The 20,633-nt window shown below is 37.6% G+C and overlaps 2 protein-coding genes across 3 annotated transcripts; one reads left to right on the forward strand and one right to left on the reverse strand.

Moving 5' to 3' along the window:
• Window positions 1-270: 270 nt before the first annotated feature.
• LOC133722668 (uncharacterized) lies at window positions 271-3,655 on the reverse strand. Of its 2 annotated transcripts, none has more exons than XM_062149538.1 (5): window positions 3,114-3,655; window positions 2,901-2,993; window positions 2,385-2,433; window positions 1,840-1,902; window positions 271-715 (listed from the first exon to the last, which is right to left on the reverse strand). In XM_062149538.1, exons 1-4 carry the CDS (start codon window positions 3,245-3,247, stop codon window positions 1,849-1,851), a joined length of 330 nt encoding a protein of 109 aa, XP_062005522.1. In that variant the 5' UTR covers window positions 3,248-3,655; the 3' UTR covers window positions 271-715; window positions 1,840-1,848. The 2 variants fall into 2 exon arrangements, 1 of the variants encoding a protein (XP_062005522.1); XR_009852897.1 differs by having other exon boundaries at window positions 386-715; window positions 2,901-2,982.
• A 16,068-nt stretch (window positions 3,656-19,723) lies between these two features.
• Window positions 19,724-20,056, forward strand: LOC133723035 (protein SMALL AUXIN UP-REGULATED RNA 12-like). The gene has a single exon (XM_062149872.1). The coding sequence runs from the start codon at window positions 19,724-19,726 to the stop codon at window positions 20,054-20,056; it is 333 nt and encodes a 110-aa protein (XP_062005856.1).
• Window positions 20,057-20,633: the final 577 nt, after the last annotated feature.

The following is a 20,633-nucleotide window of genomic DNA, read 5'->3' on the forward strand; positions in this document are numbered from 1 at the left end:
CCTTAAAGTCTCTTTTCAACCATATGGCCTCCCAAGATGTTGTACTAGTTGATCAATTCATACAATTGTAGCTTTTCAATTCTCTGTGGTCTTCGTTTTCATCAGACAACAGAACATATTATTATTTTTTTGTGTTATATCTTGTTAGACAACTGAATATGTTTAATAACTATTGTAGATAGATGATTCAGACAACAGATTTTTCTTTCTTTTTTCATCATGTTCATTTGTTAGACAATGGTTTGCTGTTGGTTTTGAATTGTCTGAGATATAAGAGAAGACATACATTCTGTACAATTGAACACATCCTTGATTCCAAAAGCCATTTCATTCATCAGCAATATTCATCCCAACATTTACATAAGAATTAACATTGCCTAAGTGGCTATAACTGCATAAAGCCTGAAAACATAAACGCGTCCACATTGCATTAACCATGCCTATAACTAAAGCAAAAACTAAAACTAGCTAGCAGGAGGCTCATCAAAATACCAAAACAAAAATGCCTTCAACTGCGCATTAACCATGCCTATAACTAAAGCAAAAACTAAAACCAGCTAGCAGGAGGCAGGTGATCAAAATACCAAAATAAGAGCCCTGCCTTGAACAACCATCACAGCTATGCAATATGATACTTCATCACAAACTTAGCCCACTCTGACCTCACAACATCAACATCCTTTTGGGTGTAGAACAATTCGGATCGTCGCTGCCACTGAAACAAAAGGCATAGTTAATGCGCAGGAATTATTGCCAGGACTTTGTAAAATCCTTGCATTAGTATACTTTTACCAATTATTGTCCTATCCAAATGATATCTGACTTTGTTAAATTGTAGGCAGAAAATGGTAAAAAAAACCAATTCATACTATGATATCTAACTTTGTTAAATTGCAGGCACCAAAACAAACTCATATTATTTTGTCACTCCTTATACTAACAAAATCAAAAGAAGATTGAATATTTGGTCCTCTACTATGTCGATCTCAGATTATAGGAAGTCCCAAAGTTTTTGCACACCAACATTCATGACAAGTCCAAGTAAGTTAAAAATTCCCAAAGTTTGTAGAATGGTGTCACATACCAGAAACTTCACGACTCGAAAGACTCTGGGCGGAGTACTCTTGCTCCATATGGTGGCCATAAGCAGACATGGTTATAGCCCAAAGAAGCAATCGCCGGCTCAATTAGTCTGCCAAAAAACCAAAGGTCCCCTTCCAGTTCATAGAAAGATCACCTGCAATTTACAAGGTGACAAATCAAACATCACTGTAAAAGTTAGCACATGTGAGATTCCAAGTTCTATCCATTGAAAAAAGAAATCCTCATCTTACAACATGTAGATAATATAAAATTACAATATTTCAGAGGTTACCCATTTGGGCATGTGGCTCATTCAGTTGATTTCATCAATCCAACACCCACCAGATATGGAAAATCTCAAAACCTTTTGATTCAAGTTCATGCAAACAGATGAAATGGTCAGCTGGGTCAACTATAATTTGTACTGATTAGATCATTAGACATATAATACTGTCAACTAGGTGTGATTACAGTATGGCAAACCAGTCATTTCACTACATCATCCAAGATTGGTTTGTCCATAAAACTACAAATACAACCCAGAGAGTCATCCATGAAAACCAATAATACAACCTGACAATCATCTATTCAAGAATATAATAGAGTCAAATATGATGGCTTTTAAATGACTAAGCAACAGAGACGGTGAGTGTGAGAGTGGGAAAGAAGAGTAGAAATGGAGAATTACCTCTGGTGTACATTGATGGAGTTCTCTGAAACAAGTCACAGGAAGCTTCCTTTCTTCAAATCACCGACCTTGCACACCTATTTCACAACAGATAAATCAGTTGCAGCAATAATAGTAGTAGCAGGTGAAACCTGCATACAAAATCAATCACAGTTTAACATTAAAAACACAGATGTGATATATCAATTCTCAGTTTTCTCTTGTGCAAATTGAGAAAGAAATGAAAAAATGCATGTATGTAAATATAATCGAAACCTTGGTCCCAGCATCCCCTAGCAATAATATCAAACTGAGAAATTCATTGCAACAGAAGTTAAAAAATTATTGCTAATACTCCCAATGAACTTTAGACTGTCGAGCACTGAAATCATTACTCATGTATACTTTGTTTTCTTCATCTGTTCTTAACATTGAATTATCAGTTAAATCATTACTCATGTATGCTTTGTTTTATCAGAGAAGTTAAACTGCTTAGAATACAATGCAGTGTTCCAATCACCCTAATACATCATCTCCATACATATGAGTACCATATTTGTATACCAAAGTGAGTTAGTTATGAGGTTTCAAACTATACTATAACGTTGATGGAAACTTGAACAGATTTAATTACCTTTATTCTCTTCAAGCTTTCATTTGTGGCCCTCTGATTCACACAGCTCCTGCACAGAGGATGAATAAAAGAAATCAATATTCAAGCATCTCCACTCAAATGTATTAGCCTAATTCAGCAACCCACAAATTCATTAGACTGCAAATTAGATAAAGCTAGATATCTATATAGGTACGTAGTAGGCTAGTAGCTCCTCTCTTCGATAAAATTTTTCGTTTTGGTATAGGTCTCTTCAGTTTAATCAGTAACACAGGATTTTACAGTGAGGAAAATTTGCCTCACATTCCTTATACCACATCAAACGATGGACTTCGATATCATTCCAAATTCCAAGCAATGATGTCAAAATTGGTAATTGAATTAAATGAATGACTAGCTAGAAAATTACACGCACAAATTCAGCAAATCCAACCCACCCAAGAACTGGGATTTATCAGAATTAACAATTTCATTAGTTTTAACAATTTCAATTTGGGTTTTATCAATTTGGAGATGAATTGGGTTGTCTTATAATACCTCTTTAACATCCTAGATTCGGTGGAGTGACTGGAGTGAATAACCCAGCAAGGCAGCAACTGATCATGCCTCAAGGGCCGAGCTGCCGAAGAACTGATGAAGATCATAAACTTCAAAAAAAAAAAAGGAATATTCAAATATAAAGGAGAAGAAGAAGAAGAAGAAGAAGAGAAGAAGATGAGGAGAAGAAGACGGAGAGGGTGAGAGAGATACCTGGAGGCTGGACCGCTGGAGCTCAGAGCCAGCTGCTTCACCACCCAACTAGTCTTATCAGACGATCTCCGCCACAGCACCACCAAAAACCCAATTATCAACTCAATTGAAGTCGTCGCTATCACCACCGCCATGTCAGTCACCGAGCCTCCCAGCGAAACCCCAAGCGCCGACTCCAGCTTCCGCACCAATTCCGAATTCAAACTCACCGTCGGGAAATCTCCGACCTCGAATCCCTCGATCTCTGTGAAATGAATCGGAGCCGCGGAGCTCTTGAATTTCTCGAGGTTGGTGAACTAGAAACTGAGAGAGAGAGTAGGGTTTGGAAGGACAACGAAGCGAGAGAGAAGGAGAAGAGAGAAAAGTGTTGGTCGGAGGCGGGGAAGGATGAAGAGGAGAGTTGGGAGAAAATGAGTTGTTCTCGGTTAGGGTTTGGGGAGTAAATGCAAGTGTGGGAAAATATATCCAAGTGTGGGAATTAAAATTTTTGTTCCCACCTTCAACTGTTTTAATTTTAAGTTCACCGCTCCGGTTTTTGTGATTCCCGCAAAAATTTTAACAAAAGTTTTTTAGGGAGAGGGGGGGGAGGGAATCTAGGCCTCATCATATAGCTATGGAAGTGTAGAAAATTATTTCAATCTGCCATATTAGGAAATGAGTCTTTTAAATTGAGCCATATTTTGAGAAGAAAAATATAATTTTTTTTTTAAGAATTAACCGTTAATTCGGCAAAAACGCCGCCATTTTAATATAATCTTATGGGTATTTTAATATTTACCAATAATTACTGTTAACTAATTAACTGTAATAATTACAAAGCTATTATTTCAATTGGACAATATATTCATGTAATACCAATTTTGAAATAAATCAAGTAATCAACATAACTAAAAATAATCAATTGGTCGAGTTGAAACCTTTTTACCAATGTAATGTTAACTTCTTAATGAGCAAAATGGGGGACGAAATGTAATTTTTTAAAATGCACCGCTGGATGTTATTTGCATATGAATATATGTTAGTGGTAGAAATTTCACCAATTTCCGCCTTCGTTTGGACCTCGATCTACCCGGTCAACTCAATACCCTAAATAGAACATAAAACAAATATGCTCTTAACCGGTCCTTGGAAATTCACTTTTTTCAATATTTCAGCTCCCACACTCTCATGGGTAGGGGGTCTACTTATGGATGTCAAAATTCCGCAACGTTTGTCCGCGCATGGTGCCACTCTCCTTAGGGAAGTTTGCTTGTGCAAAGCGTTGACCGCTCCGTTAGGTGCCTTATTCACGGCGGATCGGCCTAATTTCTTTACACAATACCTATCACTATTGTATAAACATATAAGAATTTTCCGATTGATCGATTTTCATTTCAAAATTTTTGGATCGCACATAATCCTTATATGTCTTGTAATGTAGTATAACTAGTTTATTAGGCTTGTTACCCTCCATGAGCAAAATGGGGGACGAAATGGAATTTTTTAAAATTCACCGCTGGATGTTATTTTCATATGAATATATGTTAGTGGTAGAAATTTCAGCAATTTCCGCCTTCGTTTGGACCTCGATCTACCCGGTCAACTCAATACCCTAAATAGAACATAAAACAAATATGCTCTTAACCGGTCCTTGGCAATTCATTTTTTTCGAAATTTCAGCTCCCACACTCTCATGGGTAGGGGGTCTACTTATGGATGTCAAAATTCCGCAACGTTTGTCCGCGCATGGTGCCGCTCCCCTTAGGGAAGTTTGCTTGTGCAAAGCGTTGACCGCTCCGTTAGGTGCCTTATTCACGGCGGATCGGCCTAATTTCTTTACACAATACCTATCACTATTGTATAAACATATAAGAATTTTCCGATTGATCGATTTTCATTTCAAAATTTTTGGATCGCACATAATCCGCCCTATGTCTTGTAATGTAGTATAACTAGTTTATTAGGCTTGTTACCCTCCATGAGCAAAATGGGGGACGAAATGGAATTTTTTAAAATGCACCGCTGGATGTTATTTGCATATGAATATATGTTAGTGGTAGAAATTTCAGCAATTTCCGCCTTCGTTTGGACCTCGATCTACCCGGTCAATTCAATACCCTAAATAGAACATAAAACAAATATGCTCTTAATTGAATATAACCACCTTAACTAATATTAATAAATGTTATAAGTTACAAGTGTGTGTGTGTGTATTAAATATGTTCAATAAAAAACAATGAGTCTTTTATTACCAATATATACCATTAAGCCATATTTTGAGAAGAAAAAAATAATGTTTTTTTTTGTTAAACAAAATAAGGCCCTTTTTTGGCCCATTTCGGCCCTATTTGAGGGCCAGCCCGACCCGGCCCTTTCGGCCCTAACCGATCGGGCTTTTCGGGCGGGTAAGGGCTAGCATATTTAAGCCCTGACTCGACCCTACCCGGCCCTAAATTTTGTTGACTTTGACTAGGCCCGGCCCGGCCCGACCCTAAGCCCTAAAATTTAGGGTAGGGCCGGCCCTAGCCCGGCCCATGATGACCCCTAGGGGAATCTAACTTCAGACAACAACATTTAGGGTGCATTGTCTGAAGATAATGTGACAACAGATGAATAAAAACAGTTGTGTGAAACCAAATCAGACAATATCTTTTAGCAAGTATTGACTTAAAAGTTATTGCACAACAAACAATGAATAACAGTTGTGTGATTGAACAATCAGACAACATCAAAAATCAACCATTGTCTGAATAAACCTTGGACAACATTGAAATAATAACTGTTGTCTGAATTGATCCATTCAGACAACATCAAAAATCAACCATTGTCTGAATAAACCTTGGACAACATTGAAATAATAACTGTTGTCTGAATTGATCCATTCAGACAACATCTATTATATCAACCATTGTCTGAAAAGTAATTGCACAAGAGCCAAGTAATGACTGTCGTTGGATTCGAAAATTCAGACGACATATTTTTTTTTGCTGTTGTCTGATTATTTCAGACGACAGTTAAAATGTTTGCTGTCGTCTGATATGTGTTGTCTGATTGAAAAATTGGTGTAGTGTTGTTATCGATCGGAGCAGCTGTTGAATCAATTTATAGAAAACTATGTGTCTACTTTATAATTTTTGTTATTTTGTAGACCTAAAAAGGAGACTTTCTACGAATTACTCTACGTACTGATGGTAATCTTGATTATATGAACTCGCAAATTTTGCTTACAATAAGAAATTTCATGATTTGATGCTCGGAAGTCACTGAAGAATGCCTAAATATTTAATTTGATCTTAAGTAGGCACCTTTAATTGTAAAAATATTATTATTTCAAATATTTAATTTTCATGTTGCATTTCTACTTTTGCCGTCTTTAATAAGTTTAAGGGCCAATAACATATAATGCCACTTCTACTACAACTGCAAGAGAAGCCGCAATACTCTCTTAGGGTTAGGGTTTGCGTCTGTGAGAAAAAAAAAATTTCAACAAAGGATGGCCTCTGTTGATGCAATGGCAGCAAGACTTGCCTCCTCCCTTGCTATTGCAGATGGGAAGCGGCCTGTTGATCTGCGACCGTCCAAGGGACTGTGACAACCAGAGGTTTTTATGCTTGGAAAGTTATTGACTGCAAGGGACTATGCACGCCGGTCTTTCATGGGGATGTTCAGATCTGCAAGGAGGACTAATGGTACTCTTCATATCGATGAGGCGGGTGAAGATGATCGTGTGTTGATTTCCTGCTCGGATCCGATCGACAGGGCTAGGGTTTGGAAGGGCGGTCCGTGGGGTTTCAATTGAGCCCCAATAGCGCTAGCAGAGTATGATGGGGTGAGCCCCGTGATGTCAGTGCCGCTGGAGAAGTCATCCTACTGGATGACGTTACTGGGTGTTCCTCCGGCGTTTAGGTCGGAAAGAATCATGCGTCTTATAGGCAGCACCATCGGGGAGTTTATGGAATTTGACCGGACAGCTTTCCGGACGAGGGTGCTACGAATCCGGGTGGAAATTGCATATGCGACGCCATTGCTGCTCCGACGTCGTTTCTGGGTTGAGGATGAGGTCCAGTTTGTTGTACAATTCAAATACGACAAGCTGTTTGGCCGGTGTCACCGCTGTGGGCTCGTTACCCATGTGGGATTGCCATACTCCGGGCCGGAGTTGCTGGAGGATGATCAGGGGACAATAGGGACGGTGGCGCCGCCATCAGCCTTGGCGGTACTGCGTGGTAGACCGGAAACAAGTGCGACTGCAACTAGGGGTTTGGCAAATGGCCAAACCCTAGTTTTCCAAGCACAGGTTCCTCGAGTTATTCCAGATGTCCTCCTGCAGCAGAAAGCTGGGAACATGCACCGAACTACACGACATGTGCATATTCGAGAACTTGAGGAACCCCGACAGGAGGTCCCATCCATTACAGGGGTGCGTCGTCACCGAGAAGGAGAGGAGGTACTCATCTCTCCAAAAAAGCTTCGTCTCAGCTTGGCTATAGGTAAACACAACCTAGATGCAGTGACTATGGGTCTTGTTGAAGCACATACTGGTGCTATGGAGAAACCAAAGAGAAAGCGTGGACGTCCTGTCGGAAGTCTCAACAAAATGCCCTATGGTACTGCAGGCAAAAGCACAGTGGTCAAGAAGGATGAAGACCAAGGTAAGCAGAACAAGAGGAACAACACGAAGACCAACCTGTTGCCGAGGTTGTTGGATGCTGAAGATGGAGCTAATTCCAACCCTAAGGGGAAAGAGTTGGCTCTTATCTAGATCTCGTATCATTTAGACATTCTGAATGCAAGTCTTGTTTACCGGAGGGTTAAATCTCTATAGGCTTTTCTAAGATGTTTCTAGTTTGCTTTTGTACCACAATTGCGTGTAGGCAAAATAGGCTAGATAATTGATTTTGCCTTAGGAAGCGAGGTTTGTCTTGCTTAGTTAGGCTTGTGTTTAGCGAGCGTCCCTTAGTTCTTAATGAGTTTTTTTAGGCTTAGATAGGTTCTCTTGGTCATCGACTAGTTACTTGTGTAAGCTTTGTAAGCTCTGGCCTGTTTTCATGGTTTGATTATTCATGCAATCAATTCCTATTCAAAAAAAATATTAATAAGAGAAAATTTTACAAATAGTACCCGAAATAAAGTCCATTCATCATTTCGGTACCTCAATCTTTAAAACTATAACAATGGTACCTCAACATTGAAATCTCACACAATATTGATGCCTTCCGTTAATAACGCCGTTAGGGCTTATTTTTTCTATGGGCAAAATCGTCTCTCCATGGGAATTTTTTTTTTTTTTTTTTTTTTTTTTTTTGCGTCTTCTTCTTCCTTCTGGTTCGTTCTTTCTGGGCAAATATGGGGAGGTGGTGGGTGTGGTGATGGAGGCTGGCTAACGGAGGAAGCGCCGGCCAAGAGGTCTGGGGCACCGGGACTTGGCCGGATTTGCTGCGCCGAATTAAGGGAAGCAGGTCATGGCGGCCGCCGTGGAGAGAGGCTGGAACACATTCGTGTTTCAAAGTCAGAAACTCACCGATGACTGGTCTTGTAAGTCGATTCAAGCTTTCAGAGTCTATTTTGATCTGGGTTTTTGCTGTAAGTGTGAGATTTTGATAAAGCTGGAAGCTTTAGGTGGAATTGCATTTCAGTTTTGTTGGGTTTTTGCTGTAACATTGAGATTTTGATAAAGGTGAAAGCTTTAGGTGGAATGGCATTTGGGTTTTTGTTGTGAATGGAATTTGAGTTTCATTTAAGGGTTGCATTTTGAATTTGAGCAGCAATTGCATTGATTGATCCTCTTTTGATCAAAGAGGGAGGGATTTTCGATTGCGAGAACTCAAGAGTTGCTACAGTTGTTGAGGTTTCCAATCCCAAAGAGTTGGAAGAGCCTCAACCCGAAAACGGGGTGGCTGAGATTGTTGTTGTTGATTTGCTGGATTGGCAGGTGAGTCAGAAAGAGAAGGTTACGAAACCCAGATGAAGGAGACGAGGAGGAGAAGGGATCTGCAAAAGAGAAGGCTACGAAATGACCAAAATACCCCTCCAAATTTAACACCTGAATTGTTATTTAACACTGTCATAGACGACATGTATGAATATTGGGTAGGACTTCAAAGTTCGGGTACCAAAGTTGTAGTTTTGCATAGTCGGGTACTAAAGTTTAGAGTGGGTCTTAATTCGGGTACCGTTTGTAAAATTTTCCCTAATAATAATAAGTAATAATGCCACTTCTACTAATCACATAGTATTTTGGTTTTTTGTCCATTTACCCTAATTCTAGATAGGGTCATTTATCTCACTTACCTCATTAAGTTTTTTTAATTCTCTTTTACCCATAAATACTCTAATAAGGTCTTCCTTAGACCATCTTTAGCAATGCTAGCCATTTTTGAGTCAAATTTTAGCTAAAGTAGATAAAAAGTCATTTTAGCTAGCCACTTTAGAAACACGTCTGTATTAGTACTGCTCTCTATTTTAGCTAATTTTGAATTTATATTACTTTTTAAATGAAGATTAATAGTTTAAATGTATTTCTAATTTAATTAATAAAATAACTCAAAATGAATGTTTTAAATTATAGAGAGACTCATCTCGCTCTCTATATTTAGGAGCGAGATAGCTAACAGTTATAATAGAGAGCCACTTAGGAGTCTGGTGCAGCTGCTAAAATAGATAAAAAAACTAAACATGTTCTCTAAAATAACTAAGGATCTAAAATAGAGAGTCTGCTAATAAAGATGCTCTTAATACCCAATTAAGTTTTTATTTATTTATTTATTTTAGACTATTTTACGCTCACCCCTTTGTTACATATGGAGAGAGAGAGAGAGGCATAAAATGTAATTTATTAATTAGGTTAAGGGTAAAATTGTTATTTTGCTTTAAATTGAGTTAGTGAGAATACAAATTTATTGTTGAGGTAAGTGGGATAATTTTAGTTAATTTTGGTGTTTTGGGTCAATGACCCTAATATTTTTATCCCTCATAAAGCCACAAAAATTATACGGAAAGTAGATGTGGTGTCCTTTAATATTGGTTTGATGTTATCTCTCATAAGAAACCCAGCGACTATTATTTTGTGTGGTAAGAATTTTGAACAAAGCTGTACAAAAACTCAACGTCAAGGTCACCCTACCAAAGTACCGGCCAATACCTCCAAATAATCGTCATTTGTTTGCAAGCACGTACGTACCACTCTGGCCGACCAAGTAAGTAAACACCATCCAACAATAGAATATATTGGTCAATTTATTACTAATTTGATCTGCTTGTTTAAATTTTTCCATGAAAAACCCATGTTATAGAATGCTAATTAACTTGCAGGTTTTCTAAGCTATATTGACCGGAAACACGTTAAAGACAAACTAAATTTGCCCTAGTTAATTAGCATAATATTAGTCAATAAAATGATTAAAATCGATCAAGTATACACATAAGACAAGAAGTGAAATATGACATGCTTCCAAGTTGTTTGGATATTTAAATCTACGCTGGCATAGGACCAAGAAGGACCAGCTGATACGAATGAAGGGCACTGATCGAAATCATAATAGATTTCCCACAAAAGAAATTAGAAACTTGGCCAACACTCTTAGTGTAATCAATCCCGTTGCACTGGGAACCGACTCTAACTATATATAAAATACGTAAGTAGTCCTGATCATATCTCTCACCTCATTGCCCTCCATCACGTACATTCTCTTTTGGAAACCCTAACTCGATCCCAATCGTTTCTCTCACAACTTTCCATCCCTAATCTTTCCAAGCTAAGACTACCAGACACCATGAGGTTCATGAATCCTGCATGTCTTTTCAACAAGCTAGGAAGAAGCCACTCCAAGAAGTCATACGAACGGCTAGTACATGCAGATGACCAGGTCGAGAGGTCCAAGAAGAAGCACGGTTCAGCTCCAAAAGGTTCTATAGATTTGTTCGTGGGGAAAGAGGAGAAGAAATACCCAGTTCCCCTCAAGTACTTTACACACCCAAAGCTCCAAGAACTCCTCAAAGAGTACCAAGAATCCGTGTTTGATCCAAGATTTGATGAGCCGATTGTGCTTGAATGTTCTACGGAGACCTTTGAGCAGTTGCTCCATTATATCGTCAAGACTCAGAAGTCAGAAGTTTTCATTAGAATTTAATGTTTTCTTCAGTCTTTCATAGTCTGTATTCAAGAACATCAACTACTATTGTAAATTAGATCCGAATTTTTTCCGCCATGGTTCTGTAAACAAGTCAATTGAATTAATTATATGAAATTTATTCTTCACTTGATTTTCTTCTTTAATCTCAGTGTGTTATTTAATGCCATATCAAGTAAAGGAGGAAATTATACACTTCATGTTTTAGTACCTCTCACAGTATTCCCTTTCCTTAATTTAGTGGACTTTCCCTAAACGATCTATCAACTTCATGCATTTTGGCTTTTACTTTCTTGATATTCCAGATAGCTAGGCTAATAGGCTTCTAGACATTCACCTCCAGCTGCTCAGCATATATATTCCTTGCCATAATATCTTTCAAAATGCAATAAGAGCGAGTTTTAAGCTGAAAGAAACAATTAAATAAAGGGAAAATCGTCCAAACAGTGTCTGAACTTTTCTAGACTATTAATTTTCATACCTATACTTTAAAAAACCTCATAATGGTACCTGAAGTTTTGGCCCCGACCCAATTTCCGTACCTAGCAACAGTAAAATCGTTAACAGAGTTAACTTTTGAAGGATATTTTCATCATTTTACTGTTCATATTTTCTGAAAATCATCTGCATCCTCTTCTTCTCCTCCACCGAAACCATCACCAACACCTCTCTTGGCCCAAAACTAAATTATTTTTTTTGTTTTAGAGGTAATAGGTGTTAAGAGTACGAGTCAATGTTGATGGTCAGAGTCAATTTACTCATGAGTCGGCCATTCTTTGTAAAATTAGCTAGAGCAAAATCAATAACTGTACATCGTCTTCTTCCTCTATTCTTCCTCTTCCTCTGTTCTTCAGCTTAGGGCTTATCTTTTTCACCGTGATCAAAATTTCTTGTAGAATCAAAATCTCTTCCAGAAAAGGAAGAGGATAAATCATTCTCTTAAAAAAAAAAGAGGATAACCTAGAAAAAGCAGAAGAGGATAATCAAGCCGAGCCACAAAGTCGCAGAAGATGGAGGAAACATCAGATTCAAGAACACCAAATGGGTAAACATCAAGTTAGATGGAGGACCGATAAGGCATCGCTCAACCTAGCGATCTGGGTCGCGGACGCACCAAGATTGGGTGCGTCGTTTCCGGATCACGGGTCGCCGGGAGATCACCGGTTCCGGTAACTCTGGCTCAGTAACCTGTAATTCTGCAAGATCGTGGCACTCATTAATGGTAGCTAAAGTCTTCGACAGAACGCCTAATCTCCGTCGGAGTTTTCGACTGCGGCGAGGCCGGAGTTGAGTTCTTCGAGCTTGGATGTTATGGTTTTCCATTTTCCGGCGAAGATTTTGATGGAGTAGATGAGGGGGATGAGGGATGAGATGGATTGAATGGTTTGGTTCTTTGCCTTGACTGCTGCTCTGCTCTTCTTCCCCCATTGTGGTTGTCTCATTGGTTTTGGAGAGAACCCATTAACTGGCGGCGAGGTGGGTCGGATTTCGGCGAGGTGAGTGCGAATATTCTGGCCAATTTGATTGGAATTTTGTAATGGAATATGGAATCTTATCGTGATGAATAGAGAAGAAGATGTTCAGATTGCTCCTAGGCAGCGGCCAAAGTTGATTGATTTATGGAGTTCCGAGTAGCGTGGTTGTGTGTGGCGAATGACCAAGTAGTGCAACGACAGTGGACGGTAAGCCACAGTAGTGGCCCAAGAGAGGTGTTGGTGATGGTTTCGGTGGAGGAGAAGAAGAAGAAGAGGATGCAGACGATTTTCAGAGAAGATGAACAGTAAAATGACGAAAATATCCTTAAAAAGTTAACTCTGTTAACGATTTTACTGTTGCTAGGTACGAAAATTGGGTCGGGGCCAAAACTTCAGGTACCATTATGAGGTTTTTTAAAGTATAAGTATGAAAATTAATAGTCTGGAAAAGTTCAGACACTGTTTGGACGATTTTCTCTTAAATAAATTCACGTGATTGAAACTAACTAGAGGGCTAGAGATGAATTAGTTGGAAATTATTTTTATAAAAACGGATACTTTTTTTCCTTTATTTATTTATTTATTTACTTATTATAGAAAATCAACTATTGTACCAAAGTTAAATCTCCTCTGCACAAATAGTATGCAACTCTCTGCATTCTGGGGTTTGGAGGCGGTAGAGGTGGTTTATGGAGGTTGTTTCGTCCCTCCCTAGCGTGGTTTGGTGTTTCTGTTCTATTGGGGACTGACGATGTTGGGTTTAGCTGGAAGCAACGCAGTGGAGCCACGAAGGTCTTGTCGGTGGCGGTAACATTTTGTGTCATTTGGTTCCCCTAACACTTTTTGGTTTGTGGTGTATCGGGTTGGTGGTGTGCGATTGATTGTTTTTGGCTGGTATGACCATTTATGGTTTCTGTCTAGCATTGTTTTCTAGGAGTTACTCTACGTACTAATAGTAATCTTGGTTTTATGAATTTGCAGGTTTTGCTTACACTATGAAATTTCATGATCTTTTCAAAAAGAAAAAAAGAAATTCATGATTAGATGCGAGGAAGTCACCGAAGAAGATGAATAACAATAAACCAACTTAGTGTTCGCTGCTGGTCACGTTTATTGTTCTGTAAATAATATTAAACTGACCCATCGTTCGAACATAGGACGACAGGACGTGGGGTTTCCACATCTTGAACGTTCTCGTGGGAGGAACTAGTGCATCCACTGAACCACTTGCCATGGTTATGTTGCAGATTCCTTAATTTCTATTTATAGAAAATTATGTGTCTACATCATAACTTCTTTTCTTATTCTTATAAGGGAGAATTACACAAATGTCGCTGAATTATACCCCATTCGACACTCTGGTCATTGATTTTTTAAAAGTATCACTTTAGTCACTCAAATTTTAACTTTGCAAGTCACTTTAGTCATTGCAGTCAAATTTGTGGTTAAACATTGTTAAAATTTAGGGTACTTTAATTAGCCCAATAAACCAAACAACAAAAATTTTCATTTACTAATTATTTCTTTATTTATTTCTATTTTAAATCGAGCATGGTTGGGTTTGTAGCTTGACCAAGATTGTGAGTATCTTGAAAAAGAAGGATATGAGTGTGGTCGAGAGAGATAAAAATACAAAGACCATAATTTTTTGGTGTGGCTATTGCCACCCTACTAAGTACTTTGTTCACCTTACAAGTTTTTGATTTATTGAAAGACTAAAATATCCTAATATAAATTTAGAATAAATAACAATATCTTATTAAAAATTACAATTTATTTTTTTTAGAGCAAATTACCGATAACTACAAACTCATTCAAATAATTGCCACACGCAGAGTCCACGAGTCTTATTTTCATGGGGTGAGCTCATAAAGTCTATGTGGACACGTGGGCAAATTCTTTTTTTTTTTACTGACAAAAATGTCCCTTAACACACATAATAGAGGAAGACAGACGAGAGAGAGAGAGAACATATCTGGATCTGGATCGAGATCGAATCCGGCGAACCGAGGCTGCAAAGCAACCGGCGAAGGGAGGCTGCGAATCCGGCGAAGGGAGGCTGCGAAGCCGGCGAAGTGAGGCGGCGAATCCGGCGAAGTGAGGCGGCGAATCCGGCGAAGTGAGGCGGCGAATCCGGCGAAGTGAGGCGGCGAATCCGGCGAAGCAAGGCTGCGAAGCAACCCAGCTCATTTCCCCTCTTCCCCTTTTCCTCTGATTCTCTCTCTCTCTCTCTCTCAGTTCGTCTTCTGAAAGCCACGAACAATACGGCGGCGTTTTGATTTTCTATGACGACGGCGGCGGCGTTCGGAGCTGCGACGACGGCGGTGCTCCGGGAGCCTAAGGTGGAGATTGGAAGGTACCAGGGGCTGAGCTCAGCAAACTCGCTCGCTCTCACCGCCGGAGGAAGACACTTCACTCTCTTCAACGCTTCGTCTCGTAGCTCCTCTCTCATTCGAGCCGTCTCTACGGTGCGATTTTGACCTCTGGTTTCTCTGTGATTTTAGGTTAATGCACTGTTCATAGGGTATGGAAATGCAAACATGATTATAAGTTATTCGGTTTCCTGAGAGATTCACTCAAAATGCTCGCAAAGTTTGATTAACTTTTTTTGTTTGTTTGGGGATATTGGCTCTGGTTTGTAGTAATTTCTGGTTTGGATTGTGGTGAAGGGTTTAGACTGGGTTCTGTTACTGTCATTTTCGTGGTGTTGCTTTCTCTTGATTTTCAAATATGAGCGACGAGTTTCTGCATATTTCTTTTCTTTTCTCACTGACGAATAGGAGGGTTAATTAATTATAACCTCGGTTAAAATTTAAGATTTTACAGATTTTTCTTTTTGCTTGTTCTGTTTGGGTTTTATGCATATTATTTTCTGAAATCTTTCTTCATGTGTAATAGAGGAAAAGGATGTCTAATTTTTTGCTTACTGATTTTCTGCCCTGTACATGCTTGTTTTTGCTAAAGGGATTCATTGGCATCTTTAAATGATTAGCTCCTAAAAGATTGAACTCTTTTCTTGCATCCAACTTTGACATAAAGTGCCTCGATTTATCATTTAATTGTCATTGCGCTTATAAGATAGTAAAAGAAGGCTCCAATTGTGCTCATTGATCAGAAAAATGATGAATGAGCTAGTATACTACTGGGGGTCAGTATACTACTGGGGATCAGTACACTACTGAGGGTCAGTATACTACTGGGGATCAGTACACTACTGAGGGTCAGTATACTACTGGGGCTAGTATACTACTGGGGGTCAATATACTATTGAGGGTCAGTACTCCAGGAAATCCTACTGGAGAAACTTCTTCACCATGAGAAGAGGTGAAATTCAATGCAACTTGTATGTGCAAGCAGCAAAGCCAGAAATAAATGATATATTGTTCAAGTTTCATATTGTAATATTTATAAATAGTTTTTGAAATTATTAAATAAATGAGTTGTTTCTAAGAAAAACAAAGATGGAATATAGAAATATTATTTCTTCACAATGCTATTGACATTCAGCAGTGTTAATTCACATTATCAAACTCACAAGGGCAGATTCGTAAATTACTTACCAATAGAAATAATTCAAAAAGTGAACAGTACCGCATGGGCCATGAACAGTACCGCATGAGAATTAAAAAAAAACAGGTCTGCTAATGGTAATTTATGGACTAAAAGTGTAGGTAGTGGTAATTTAACCTTTTTTTTTATTACACCCTACAGAACATGTACTTAAACTTAATTATTAATTTCTTAATTTATTGTTAGACCCTAACACTTTCATTCTTAGCAATCATCATTTTCAATTGTTCTCATGTTATGCTAACAACTTTTATGCTTCAAAATATATCATACTAACGATAATGGAGTTTGAAAACACCTACTTGGAGCCTAAAAATAGGTAATTATTGCGGTTTTGGTTTCATGTTTCAAAAATGCAATTGATGTCTTATTCAATGAATTATTGTAGCTAATTAAGCTGAGAGCCAAATTGGGAACATTTGGCGAAAGAGTGTTCTAGCATAGAAGAGAATTCACGAACAATTTCATAAGATTCTAACTTGAAATAAAAGAGATTTCGCCTAGGATGTGGTGGGGCACGGTGATCACTTCGGGGTCGCGGTTAGCTACCAATATATCATACTAACAATAATGGAGTTTAAAAACACCTACTTGGAGCCTAAAAATAGGTAATTATTGCGGTTTTGGTTTCATGTTTCAAAAACGCAATTGATGTCTGATTCAATGAATTATTGTAGCTAATTAAGCTGAGAGCCAAATTGGGAGCATTTGGCGAAAGAGTGTTCTAGCATAGAAGAGAATTCACGAACAATTTCATAAGATTCTAACTTGAAATAAAAGAGATTTCGCCTAGGATGTGGTGGGGCACGGTGATCACTTCGGGGTCGCGGTTAGCTACCAATATATCATACTAATGATAATGGAGTTTGAAAACACCTACTTGGAGCCTAAAAATAGGTAATTATTGCGGTTTTGGTTTCATGTTTCAAAAACACAATTGATGTCTTATTCAATGAATTATTGTAGCTAATTAAGCTGAGAGCCAAATTGGGAGCATTTGGCGAAAGAGTGTTCTAGCATAGAAGAGAGAATTCACGAACAATTTCATAAAATTCTAACTTGAAATAAAAGAGATTTCGCCTGGGATGTGGTGGGCACGGTGGTAACTTCAGGGGCGCGGTCAACTACCAATTAGACTAATTGATTGAGACTACATGAGAATGATTGATTGAGAGAGATGAGAAGGAAGCCAAAAAGAATTGAGAGAGACATGGAGGAAGCCAAACAGAAAAAGAATTTGAATTAAACCCTACATTGAAAAATGGTACTTTGGGTACTGTAACGGGCAATGATATAGAGCCTCAATGAGGCCTAAGATTTGTGGCCTCAAATCCTAGGTGTCATGCCATGTAAGCAAATACAAATTTTATTTTCAATTCCACATAATATATCTTGCCATATCATACTATTGCAACACCAACTTTACCCTTTTATACTTCCTTTTAGATGCTAGGGGGTGAATTAATTACAATAATGAATTTAATTAGGTGACAAAAAAAAAGATAAGCTATTAATTATGTATTAATTTAAGAGATATGTCTACAAATTCTTTGACCAATATTTTTCTTAATTTAATTAAATTCTTTCCTATAATTTTTCTTTCCAAATAGTATTAATATATTGAATTAGGTGTCAAGAAATAAGCATTAACTTTTCTTTCCAAACATTGATTAATTTCATCCAAAAAACTAGCATTAATAAATTGATTTTGGAAAATACATATGTCTAAATTAAGAGGTAATAAAAAATTTCATGTTAGTAGCAGCCATTAATTATCATGTACAATCTAAATATATGGGGGAAAAAATAAAAAAATAAAAAACTCAAATATAACGTTTAAACCCTAGCTAATAAAGAGAAAAAAAAAATGAACAAAAGAATATATATATATATATATATATATGAATATGTATTTTTCACACTATATTTTCAAAATTTACAAGAACCCAACAAAGGTTGAATTCATATACATGTGTTAAGCAAATCTATTGTGATCGAATTTATGTGCAAATCCATTGACTGAATTACATGAAAATTTTCTATTCTTGATTGGAGAAAAAAATTGTTATTTAAATCTAAGCATGAGTGTAATGAAAAGAAAAAATGAAAAAAAAAACTAAAATAATTTTTTTTAGAAAGCCAAAATAACAGTCATTAGATTTTGGAAGGATAAAATGGTATTTTTCTCAAAAGTTACATGGCATGATTTGACAAATAGTTGATGTGTGTAGGTGACATGGCATACCACCTAAAATTGAGGCCACAAATCTTAGGCCTCATTGAGGCCACAAATCATTTTCCTACTGTAAATGTCTGAACAAAGTAAACTTAAAATTAGAAAAATATAAATAATTAATAGGTGGCAATAGCCTTACCCTTTTTTGTTTTAGCATCTTGACAGATAAAATTGACGCAATGACTAAAGTAAAAGACAATATCAAAATTGAGTAACTAAAGTGATATATATATTTGAAAAGTGAGTGACCAACGTGTCGAATTATTTAAAATTCAGTGACTATTTATGTAATTCTGTCTTTTCATAAACCTAAAACTGAGATTTTCCACGAATTACTCTATTAATGGTAATATTTTTTTGATGAACTTGAAGTTTTGGCTTGCAATAAGGAATTCCAGAATTTGATGCAAGTCATGTAACATTGCGTCTCCTATCTAAGTCTATACTATTGTGTCCGATCCTATTACTCTTAAGAAACCCAACATGTACTATTTTATTTTCGACAAGTATATCGAACCAGAGTGGTATGGTAGGAGTGGGACTCAAGGAACCTGACCCCAAGTCAGCAAAAAAAACTTCACGTCAAGGTCTTCTTAAGGATTTGATGAGTATTTCATATTTAGGAATAAGTAATCTTGTAAATCAATTGAGTTTCTTGGTAATTTAATCTATTAATAATTTGATCTTCTTTAATTTGTTCATAGAAAATCCTTGTTTGGAACATAACCGGAAAATTAATACACTACACTTACAATAGTTTCATTCAAAAACGCTTATTTTTCAAGAAAAATCTCAAGGCCTAGGAGTCTAGGACAAAACAAAATATGCGAACCTTTAAGGGAAATTTCCAAGTTGATTTTATCTCGCCAAAAAAAAAAATCCGAGTTATTTGGCTTATAGTCAAATCTAATGGAATAGGACTGCGAAGGTTCCAACTCAGACAAATGAAGGGCACGGAGCCACGGATCGATATTAAATATAGAAACTTAGAAATTAGAAACTTAACCTACACTTACTCCACTGTAACCAGTATTTGGACTTGGAAACGACGCTATATAATATATAAATTATGTAGTCATGATCAACGTACTCTCATTCTCTCACCAGTACTCATTGGCTTTCATCACATTACTCTTTGGAAACCCTAGCTCCATCGATCGCCAATCGTTTCTCTTACAAATTCCATAATCAATCTTTCCCAGCTTAAGATTACCAGACACCATGAGGTTCATGAATCCTACATCTCTTATCAACAAGCTAGGAAGAAGCCACTCCAAGAAGTCATACGAACGGTTAGTACATGCAGATGACCAGGTCGAGAGGTCCAAGAAGAAGCATGGTTCAGCTCCGAAAGGTTCTATAGATTTGTTTGTGGGCAAAGAGGAGAAGAAATACCCAGTTCCCCTCAAGTACTTTACACACCCAAAGCTCCAAGAACTCCTCAAGGAGTACCAAGAACCCGTGTTTGATCCAAGATTTGATGAGCGGATTGTGCTTGAATGTTCTACGGAGACCTTTGAGCAGTTGCTCCATTATATCGTCAAGACTCAATAAGGAGTATTAATTAGAATTTAATGTTTTCTTCAGTCTTTAATAGTCTGTACGTATTCAAGAACAACAAGTACTGTTGTAAATTAGATTCAGAAATTTTTTCCGCCATGTTCTTTGGCTTTCATCACATTCTTCTTTGGAAACCCTAGCTCACTATGGTTTCTCTCTTGTATTCCATACATCATCATTCCAAGCTAAAACTACTGGTTCATGAATCCTGGATGTCTTATCAACTATCAAGAAGGCATATGATCGGTTGGTACATGAAGATGACCAGGTCAAGAGCTCCAAGAAGAAGCATGGATCAACTCCTAAAGTTTCTATAGATTTGTTTTGTGGACAGAGAGGAGAAGATACTCTGTTTCTCTAGAGTACTTTTTACACCCAAAGCTCCAAGAACCGGTGTTCGTTCCAAGATTTGATGAGCCGATGTTGCTTGAATGTTCTATGGATACCTTTGAGCAGTTGCCGATCCATTATATCGTCAAGAGTGGATAAGGAGTATTAATTAGAATTTAATGTTTTCTTCAGTCTTTAATAGTCTGTACGGATTCAAGAACATCAAGTACTGTTGTAAATT

Source organism: Rosa rugosa, chromosome 7, assembly GCF_958449725.1.
Source record: "Rosa rugosa chromosome 7, drRosRugo1.1, whole genome shotgun sequence".
Lineage (NCBI taxonomy): Eukaryota > Viridiplantae > Streptophyta > Magnoliopsida > Rosales > Rosaceae > Rosa > Rosa rugosa.